At 39.8% G+C, this 10,833-nt stretch overlaps 1 protein-coding gene and 1 pseudogene across 2 annotated transcripts; both read left to right on the forward strand.

Annotated features, from left to right (window-relative positions):
• The first annotated feature begins 1,223 nt into the window (after nt 1–1,223).
• Nucleotides 1,224–5,349, forward strand: LOC117417320 (selenoprotein Pb-like; annotated as a pseudogene).
• A 356-nt stretch (nt 5,350–5,705) lies between these two features.
• On the forward strand, nt 5,706–10,623 carry elovl8b (ELOVL fatty acid elongase 8b). 2 transcript variants are annotated; one of them, XM_034029377.3, is made up of 8 exons: nt 5,707–6,271; nt 7,302–7,365; nt 7,460–7,647; nt 8,165–8,245; nt 8,531–8,587; nt 8,700–8,814; nt 9,168–9,295; nt 9,603–10,619. In XM_034029377.3, exons 2-8 carry the CDS (start codon nt 7,308–7,310, stop codon nt 9,768–9,770), a joined length of 795 nt encoding a protein of 264 aa, XP_033885268.1. In that variant the 5' UTR covers nt 5,707–6,271; nt 7,302–7,307; the 3' UTR covers nt 9,771–10,619. The 2 variants fall into 2 exon arrangements, with proteins under 2 accessions (XP_058890916.1, XP_033885268.1); XM_059034933.1 differs by lacking the exon at nt 8,165–8,245 and having other exon boundaries at nt 5,706–6,271; nt 9,603–10,623.
• Nucleotides 10,624–10,833: the final 210 nt, after the last annotated feature.

Below are 10,833 nucleotides of genomic sequence, written 5' to 3' on the forward strand. Positions count from 1 at the left end.
GGATTGGGTGTCGGGGTTGGGGGAGTGCGGGGTGGTTGCGTCACTTGATTTAACAAACTCTGGTTGTCTGGAATAAAAAAAAGCAATGGAAGCCTTCATCTCAAAGCCTTGGTCAGTATTGTCGTCAGGGTGAATCTAGCAGGACATGAAGGGAAGCTATAGTGTTAACCTCTTAATTCTCATTGTCAAGAGAATGGCTTCTGCAGAGGGAGAGCGCTTTGTTATCAGGCGCCTGATTAGCTTAGTCTGTTGCTTAGCAACCATGTTGTCTCCATTTGTACGTGGAGGCAAAAGGCATGGGAGACGGGTTACTTGGCTCTAGGGGTGAGCTTTGAAAAACTTCATTACCTGTATAAAACACTATTCACTGAAAGTACAGAACTTCTTAACAAGAATTTAAAAAAAAAAAGAAAAACACATTATGGTTGGGGCAATTAAAAATAACTTATTTGATCTGGCTAAGAGAGCGAGATGGTTAGATGCAATATTGCATTCTGCTTAAATAACTCATTTAATATATGTCTGTACTATTTTTGATAGGTATGGCATTAATATATATACATGCATACCCTCAAACACATGCAGTTATGTATCTTTGGTGAGAGCCAGATAAGAGGCTAAAAGTAAACATTCAAAGTTTATTCATTTGTGAAACCTCAATTCCCCAAACAGGTCCACTGGCCTTGCTGTTTGTTTACGAAATTGTAAAGTTTGTAAAATGCGATGTATATTTGTCACTGTAAATTCAAGTAAATTATTTATATATATATATATATATATATATATATATATATATATATATATATATATATATATATATATATATATATATTTGTTTTATTTATTCACATATTTTGATGTAGTATATCTCTTTGTCAACATTAAGAACCCGTGACTGTTAAGATTTAGCGGTGTGAACTACAGGGAAACAGTGGCCGAGTTGAGAGCTAACTGTTAGTGTTTATTATTGCAATTACAATGGCTTCTTTATCCGTCTCGCACCACAAAGTGGACTATATATCCTAACAATGCAGTCGCGGGGTTAGGAGCTTATTGAACGAGAAAGTGAAAAGATACAGTATCGGGTTCTTTTAAAATCACAATATATGAAAGCGTTATATGTTTTTGGGAATCAAAATGGTGCAGTTGTTTTTAACCTAGTAAAGAAATGGTAGTGGAATTCTACTGAATGTTCTTACTGGTGGAATGTGTTTTTCATACTGCGGCTGTAAACCCGTTCTGCTGTGATTCGCCGCTGCGGGTCCCGGTTGGGAGGTGCTCTCCCTTTAAATACAGAATCGATCTAAAAACAAAGACAGAAGATCAAACTAAGGGACCGAAGAGAACTTTTACGATTTAGTAGAAAGGTATATTATATATACAAAGTAATATTTGTAGACATGAGGAAATACTGTAGAAGGGGAAACAAAACTTAAATTATTTAGTTTAGTTACGATGTTGCTAATATTTATCACTGCTGTGTTTATCCTATGCTAATGCATACCTAATTTAGTTATTGTGGCGATTAGGAATGTATGGAGAAGTTTAATTAGCGTATTTATACTGCAGTAGAATGCCAGCCTAACTAGTTGTATTTATTGAATGTGTGTGAAATGTTTAAGAAACTAAAGTTAGATGCAATGGAAAGTCTTGCACTATGGCACTCATTTATTACCAGTATAGGACTAGGTCCTGTTTTGGTATTTTCCATTTATTATCATGGTGTAATCGATTATTGGTCGCTCTCGCTTAAAATCCTTTTGGGAAAGTCTCAGGTTGGCTACCTGCGCCGTATTTAATAACAAGGCGATACCATGTAATTAGTCTGGTTATTTCTATTTAAATTAAAAGCATTTTGCCATCTGCCCAGGTGTTTGGGGTCTGCAAAGATGGTTCTGTGGACCCCATTGTTCGCGGCGTTCCTCGGGCTGATGTCGGTAGCAGTGACTGACGAGGAGGGCGTCTCACGGATCTGCCAGCCCGCGCCTCCCTGGAAGATCGAAGGGCTTTCGCCCATGCAGGACCAGCTGGGCAGGGTGGCTGTGGTAGCACTGCTCAAAGCCAGCTGACAGTTCTGTCTCACGCAGGCTTCCAGGTACATCTTCAACCATTTCACATACCTCGTCTCTCAGCCTTTCATCGTAATGGTCACTAAAAACCCATATTTTAATTTGGCACATTCAAGAAACCATGAACGCACACGCACAGATTTTGTTTGTTGGTTTGCATGAAACACAGTGCGCATCCCTGCTGTCTAGTGCAACATTGCCCCCTGGTGGCAAAGCCGGAGACAACCATGCATCTCAAAAACTTGTGTTTGCCTCTCCTTGCACCCGATTTTCCCTGAGGAAATATGGGGTGTATGATTAACACTGAACTTCCTTACCTTTCCCTCGACCACAGATCCTGGCTGCCTTTTGACTCCAGTTACACAATGTACCTTTGCATGATTTAGCCAAGTCTGTATTGGCGGTATCACGTTACAAGACTGCTTATTTCCTGCTGCAGTTCGAGCTGTCTTAGTTAATGCCTTTTTGATTGCGTGTGCCCGGTCAGGCTGGGAGGTCTGCGTGCCAAGCTGTCCAGGAGAGGGCTCTCGGAGGTGGGATTCTTGATCATCAATGAGAAGGAGCCCCAGGCCAGAGCCATGTACTGGGAGCTAAAGAGGAGAGCGCCCAAGGGGGTTCCTGTGTACCAGCAGGACCCCCTGCAGCAGGACGTGTGGGAGACCCTGGGAGGGGAGAAGGATGACTTCCTCATTTACGACAGGTAAAGCAGAAGCCCAAATCCATGAACTGCCAACCTTTGTCAATAAAATGCACACACATATGAGAGAGAGAGACTGAGATTCATCCATCCACTGCGTGCATAATTGTACCACATTAAGTTTCCTATCTGGATATCTATTTTATAATGCATATATGTTTGGTTTTTTTTGTCAAAGTTTTGGCAAGGCAACTTCTCGAATTCCATGGAATTCACAAAAACTGTTTTAAAATAAAAAAAAAATGTAAATAAAAAAATCGGGGCTGTAAGGTATATGTTAAGCTTTGGAATATCTCGCTCGTTTATTTAGTAATTTATTTGGAATATCTCGCTCGTTTATTGAGTAATCTTTGTGTAACAAAGATTGCTCAGTACGTGAGCTGGTGATAATATATGCAGAAGTTGACTTTGATCTTTCACAACAGCTAGCATGTACTGATACCAGCAAGGGTACCTCGACCTCCCGACCCCAGTGACAGGGCGTCTATCAAAACAAGCATGCTGCCAATAATCAAAATCATGGAGACAGAAGTATTTTAAAGACTTCCCTGCACTTTGGCACCCAGGGCCTTACAACAATGCTGCATGTTTTAAATAGGGTTTAAATAAATACCTCCTTTAATAAATGCTATATATTCTCTTTGAAATCACCCTTTTATTTAATTTGTTTTCCGCAGGTGTGGTAAACTGACGTTCCACATTCCACTGCCTTACAGCTTCCTTCACCGCCCCTACATCGAGGCTGCTGTCCTTGCCACCTACCACAAGGACATCTGTGGAAACTGCAGTGTAAGTACCAGAGCTGAAACTCTTAATACAAATGCTGGCTTTAGGCAACACATAGACCCAGAAGAGCTTTGCTTTATCGAAATGAGAAACCTGATTGTTTATAATAGAGTATAGAAAACATACAAAGACTGTGACTGCTTGGCTGACATTCTGGTCCTATCAGCTAAAAAGAAAAAGAAAAAAAGCTGAAAGGTGATTATAATGCTATAATGTGCACCCTAAGGGTCTTTTTCAGTTTTATCTAAAGGTCGTGCTTTTTCTTTTCCAGTTTCATTTAAACTCAACTCTAACTGCAGGACCGAATGGGAAAAATGTTACTTCCATAAATGCTACTGCCACAGATTCTCTAATAGCCCAGGGAGCCCCAGAGATTGGGCACACAAACACAACGGGACAACACAGTCACCCGGACATGGAGCCCCCAGTTAAAAACATCCAGCACCATCACCATGGAGACCACCATTCACACAAGGGGAAGGGACATGAACATCCCCACAGCCATCATTAATCTGAAGGTCAATGCAGATTAACTCTAACCTAAATATGCTGGTCCCACTCAATCAGAAACTGAGTCCCTGGAGATTGTGGAGGTGACACTGTGCTGTGTATAGATGGTGTATTATTAGACATGAATTACTAGGTATTGGTCTTGTGCTGATTTTAAGTGGGATCGAAAATAAGTCTCAATGCTTAAGGTTGAATAGCCCACACAAGTTGAAATTTGAATCTTCACTGCAAGTTTAATATAATTTCTATTGCTTAAAAACAAACACAGTTTGCATGTAGGACCACAATGACTAAGCCATGTGACCCAGTGCATGTTACAATACTATTAAGAAATCATCTAAAAAACGATTCTGTACATATCCACCTTCCAACCCTTTGTTCTCCTTCTTGTTGTGAGGGCTATTCAGACAAGCTGACCCTTATTTGATCTCTCGGTATCTTTGCTGTTCAAACTTCCCGGCCCGAGATGTTGGGTTTACTATGGCTCTGACTCCCTGCACTATATGAATTCTGCAGTTAAAACTACAGTGCTTAGTGGCTGCAGACTGATGCTGTGCAGGTGGGGACACAGAGCTTGTAGAGAAACCGAACTCTTGAGAGGGGCAGCAAGTACTGAGGCAGGGTTGTATTGTATGGTATATGCAGTGTATACAGATAAGCTTGGTTGTTGTGTCAGTCAGGTTTATTGCATGGAAAGGGTAATGGGCTATCACCTTCACACCTTTATCTATTCTGTACCTAGCCATGTTGCATATAGACCATCCCTATATGGGAGGGTGAAAAGGACTTTGAAATTGCAAAGGTTGACAGTGCCCTTAAAATGAGTGTTATTACTATTGCATGCTATATTGCCTTTCTTTGTCTGTGTCATATCATGAGAGTGCAATAAAATACCACTCGTATGTATGTATGTGTGTATGTCACACTTGATTTTTAATTTGTATTTGCTCATCCAGTTGTGGTGGAACTTGGTACAGACATTCCTTATTACCTGCTCTTCAGAGGTTCTAGCCGTGGTGACCAGCATATGTAGATGTGCTGACCTCTAATAAAAAAATAATTAATTAACAAACCCAGTCTTAAGTCCAATCCTAAATGAAATATTTGTATTCTTGAATAAATTTCATATAATCTGTAGCAATTAGTGTTTTGTAAGTTATGCAGTATAATTTGCACTTACTGTAAACTACACTGTATTTAATCTTGATTTTGCATTGTAACAGCTGTAAGTTGCCTTGGATAAAGGTATCTGCCAAATCAATTCTATACATAAAGAAATAAACACTGCAGTGTTTTAAGTGTACAGTATCTTTAAATTATATAACAGGATTCACAGTAAATTCAAGATCAGGATTGAAAGCGACCTGGCTGTCCTTCCCACAACAGTAAACCGCTTTGTGCGCTATCTGCTCATTGCTGAAACGGTTACTCGCATTGTGAGTTTCTAACACAGAGAGTCTCTGTCTGTACATTTATCTATGGCCAGTCAGTCAGCTGTAGGGCATATGCATACTGTAAGCAACAACAATGATCTGTGAATAGATTTCACTGTACTGAGCTGAACAAAAAAGGGACAACGCTGGGGCACAAGTAAGACATGGAAACTGTGCTACAGTCAGACCTGGAATACTGTGTTATGTTAAAAAAAAAAAAAAAAAAAAAACATGACTGCACTTTACAGATGAACTGCAGGTTTTCCATTTCATTAACTATTATTTTTAATAAAGCCAAGCATACTCAAGGAAACAGGTAATCTAGCAATTATTCTAGAGAAACATTTTGAAGCAACACGTTGTGTACAAACGTTGAGCTATCTGAAAATGGAAGACAGCATTCACATTTCTGCAGCTATCCAAAGCTGCCATCTTTCACACATCAGAAAGCCGGTTTCTGGAAACATGGAAACATTCTGCATACACACGGATACATGTTTGTAAATACAGAGTTTTAGTATCCCTATTCAGAACCTCAAACGGCATACAGGGAACAGACACGAGGTCATTTATCCACTTGGTTGCGCACTAACCGCGCTGATACAGTACGGGTGCTCTCTAAAGCCCTAGATATAAGATTAGATTTGCATAGGAACCTCCTGAAAACAATTAACTCCCTCTACCGCTTGCATTTGGTCCAAGGCGTGGCTCCTTCCTTGGTTGTCTGTCTATATTCAGAATTGCGGGTTGAACACGAAAAGGGTACAGTAAGTAAGGTGAGATATATACCGGTATATTATCTGCGCGTTATGCAGTTTTTAAGTTTTGTTTAGTTTGATTGCATAAGGAGCTTGGAAACACATGCAGCGTTGTGTAACTTAAAGTGGAATTTTGTGTGAAGCCGATTAGCTAAATCAGTGGTCGCTAATAATATCTGAAGCGCGAGGATTTATTTTTGTTTTTTAATTCTTTGCATGAAAACTTCCTGTAAAATATCCCAAAAAAGCACACATGTAGAGTACCAGATTCTAATTACATTCAAAGGCAAATTAATTAATTCAAATGTCTGGTAGTGTGGATTGCCTGCTTTAGAATGATGCAATATGTGTTACAAAACCACAGATAGTTAGGAGCTGTAACTGCACGTGGGGTGAATAACTATTCCTTTATTGTTTGTTTCTATATATAAATATTAAAGAAAATGCAGTCTATTTCCAAACATTACTATGTTTAATTTTTTTGGTCTGATTCATTAAAAAGTTAAAAATATAAATATGAAATGGAACTTTATTTTATATAAAGTACATTTATGCAAGTTATTTTCTGTGGCTTCTCAAGTCTCCAGTTGTTCATATATGTTGGTATTGTTACCGTAATTATTTTAAAAGCGTATAACTTCTGTTTTGGTGTTTTTCTCCACAGTTCTGGGTCCCCTGAACATTGCCTGTGTCAAAGAGCAATAGCTGATAGTCATGATTCATTTCCTACAGTACCAGTCTGTCAGGGATACAAATCATAAACGCATGAAGTGACATATTTCACACTTGAAAAGAAGCCAAGGGACATTCTGGAACATAATAAAGGGCGAATTATAATCAAATACAGTCCACCACATATCCCCTCCCCCTAGCTGGCTTAAACTCAGAGTGGAACCTGCCCATATACACCACTTCACTCCAGCAGTATCCTGCATCCATGCTGATTCGCTGCTATAGTGAAGTGTCTTTGAAATTCTGATTCTGTTTGCTGCTTGGGTTTTCCCATGCTCTTTTTTCGACTAGACATTCCGTTCTTTTGTCTTCACAGAAGTGAATGGCGTCTATGTGGCACAAAGTCCAGGAGTTCTACGACTGGTCGCTTCAAAATGGAGGTATGGAATGTCTGTGCCTAGTCACCCGCCTGGTGATGGGTGTGAGGGTCGTGGGTTCAAAGGGCAAGCAAACCTGAGATGTTGTTTCTTTCAGATAAGCGCACAGATCCTTGGCTCCTGGTCTACTCCCCAGTTCCGGTCTCAGTTATATTCCTGTCCTATCTGTTCATCGTATGGTATGGTTCCAGGTTCATGAAGCACAGGGAACCGGTCAATCTAAAGGCAGTACTAATTGTCTATAACTTCTCATTGGTCTGCCTGTCAGCCTACATGTTTTATGAGGTATGAAGCCTTTTTACATTACCATGCCACAGGCATCCAGTTATCCAGTCCTGTTTTGCAGAGGAGATACTGTACATATAAAGTCAACCATTTAGAATTTTACATTGAGGCAGCAGTTACTATCCTCAGTTTTCAATTCAGCTTTCTTTTTTCCACCAGTAGATGCTCAAAATGTATAGAATTTATGACGCTGTAACTGCTTAGTTTCCAAAACCCTAATCCTCTCTGGTACAAAAATTCCTTCAAACGCTATTTATTTTCTTCTCATATAGTGGGCATTACTTGTCATAAAATTCTCTCTATGGACTATGGACTATGGGCATTGGACACTTTTGCTACAGTCAATTGTCTAGCAGATAGTGTAAGCGAGGTGGAATATTATTAAACATGTGACCCACTCAATGATAGCCTGTAATATGTAGCTGTTGTAACAAGTCTTTGCTGTCAATAGGCTTTATATCATAGTTACTAAGCATTTGAGGAATAACCAGCAGTGTTACTACATTTTGTTTTTCAGTTTTTGGTAACGTCACTGTTGGCAAACTACAGCTACCTGTGCCAGCCTGTGGATTACAGAAACAGTGAGCTGGGACTGCGGGTAGGAGGGTCAGCAATCCGGGGCTCTATTCACAAACCTTTCAATATTTAATGAACATTTCGAAAAAGTATGCTTTGATGGATTTGATAAATAAAGCTTGAACTGCAAGAAACGGTTCTAGGCTCCTGGTAAAGAAACCTACAACTGTCTAGCTTTTGTTTAATCCCTCAAAACGTACGTTTTAAAAAACCCGAATAGTGCTCACTACTGTTTCTAAAGGGGTGGGATATCGGCATGATCTCAATGCAATGTAAACGCCGTGGCCAATGACTTTGTCTTTCACAGATGGCAAGTGTGTGCTGGTGGTTCTTCTTTTCCAAAGTGATTGAGCTTCTGGACACAGTAAGAGACCACATCAAGCCTCTGCATGTCAGCAATTCAGATCATCTGTAACTAGCTAGTGATTTCATACTAGTGCATTTTTGATCAACGGTGTTTTTTTTTTATTCCACAGGTTTTTTTCCTTTTAAGAAAGAAGAATAACCAGATCACCTTCCTTCATGTGTATCACCATGCTACCATGATCTTCAACTGGTGGGCAGGAGTGAAATACGTGGCTGGGGGACAGTGTAAGAAACAAGCTGCTTTCTCTCAGAATCTCCTGCATTACCTGTGAACCTGGAGCTATGGGACCACCCATAGCCATGATGATTGAAGCCCTCACATTATAGTATTAGGGCTTTATTAAAGACAAATGACTATTAGGTTGACATAACCAAACCCCTCAATCATTTGCACAACCCAGAGGCTAGGCTCACTATGATTGATTTACTTTCTCTCATTCAAGGTCAGAGGCACTGGCTATAGCCAGGTAAAGTATAGTAAAGTTGAATGCTATGTTAGCTTCTCCACAAAGCTCCTCCAACAATACATATCAATAACCGTGATCCTTAGGACCTTTTTTTGTTTGTGTCCCTTTTAGCATTTTTCATTGGCATGCTGAACTCCTTTGTGCACATTGTGATGTACCTGTACTATGGTCTGGCTGCGCTGGGGCCTCGCATGCAGAGATACCTGTGGTGGAAGCGATACCTGACCATCCTGCAGCTGGTACATCTCACATAACTAAATGTTGTGTTGATAGGCTAGGTTGCTTTGTGGGATTATAAGCCTTTTGTATCGGGTAGCTTTGGGAATCGAGTTAATGTTTTTCATGCATTCAAATTGCATGAAATAGATAGTAATATATACCTAGATGTCCGAGAATTATATACAGAAATGCACTAGATCTAAAGTAAAAGTGTAGTAAATGTGTGGTCAAAGCATGGTAAATGCATTTCATGAGCACAGAGGTTCTAAATGAATAGAGAAGTGACTTTAGCTGGTAAAATTCATTGTGAATCTCCTGTGATTGCAGCTGCAGTTCTTTGGCATTGCCGCCCACACTTCATACAACCTCTTCACAGACTGCGCCTTCCCAGACGGGTTCAACCTCGTTGTGTTCCTCTACATCGTCAGTCTCATCCTGCTCTTCAGCAGCTTCTACCACCAGACCTACATCAGCAGAAAGACAAAGCAAACCTGATCCTTTCCTTCTGCCTTTTATACAAAGAAAATATATACATGATATTTAAAAAACAAACTCTAGGTGTACCATTCATTTATAACTGGTTTACTTCTGCCACAGGATCCCAGTAGGACGGGGGGTTTCATTTTGGTTTGACAAACTGGCAGAATTCCTGTTCATCTGGTGAATGCTGTGCTAGAAGCCCCACTTTTCTGAAACTAAGAAAAGCATTTTATTCAGTTTCAGGCAGTCTAATCTAACAGTTGGTAAAAATATATCTGCAATGTGTACACGCGTCCAAGAAAAGGTCAGGTTGAAGAATAGACTTCTTAATTTGTGCAAAAAATATCAAAGATAAACAAGGTGGTCACTCTGCATTTAATAGTAAAGACAAAAAGCAACTGAACAAGTCTGTTTGGCCAAGTTCAGTACTGTATTGTTTAACTTTTAAATTGGTAACTTTCAGTTTAACTGCAGTTCCGATTCCTGACACAAGGTGGTGCTGTTATCTTCTACAGAAAAAAGCGTTCTTGCTGCCTAGCGACCAAGATCTTTTGTTATTGTTGGCGTTTCAAAGTAAAACATAGTTACAGCACTGTATATAAAAAAGGTACTGCATTACTGTTAGTGTTTTGCAAATATTCCTCAAAACGTACTAAAATGATACAAGAACAGTTTTGACTGATTAAAAATATCACCTAAGTAAATGTGTCGTATAGATCAGGGTTTCATAGACGTATTTTCTTTTTAAGAACCACCCAGAGTTGTGTTTCTTCTTTTCTGTCTGTCTGAGGCCTCTTCACCACCCTTAAAGCGGCAATTCCACCCCTCTTGGGAGTCACAGCTCGGCCAGCCCCGGTAATTGAAGTAACCTAGAGACTGTGGCTTTTACATTGCACTTTCATTATTTAATTAATCTCCCTCTGTGACAGTTATACATTATTGGTTGGGCGGTTGCAACCAATCATAGGTGAGTGGTCTCAGTATCACAGTGTGACTGACACCATCTTCATTTAATTTGTCTTGAGTCTGGAAGTGCTTATCAATCAATCAATCAATCTTTATTTTATATAGCGCCTTT

This window comes from Acipenser ruthenus, chromosome 12 (genome assembly GCF_902713425.1).
Source record: "Acipenser ruthenus chromosome 12, fAciRut3.2 maternal haplotype, whole genome shotgun sequence".
Lineage (NCBI taxonomy): Eukaryota > Metazoa > Chordata > Actinopteri > Acipenseriformes > Acipenseridae > Acipenser > Acipenser ruthenus.

Coding starts and splice junctions, on each gene's coding strand:
- elovl8b (XM_034029377.3), top strand. CDS start 7,308: ATGGCGTCTATGTGGCACAAAGTCCAGGAGTTCTACGACTGGTCGCTT. Junction 7,648..8,164: donor CAGCCTACATGTTTTATGAG/GTATGAAGCCTT, acceptor TTTGTTTTTCAG/TTTTTGGTAACGTCACTGTT. Junction 8,815..9,167: donor ATACGTGGCTGGGGGACAGT/GTAAGAAACAAG, acceptor TGTCCCTTTTAG/CATTTTTCATTGGCATGCTG.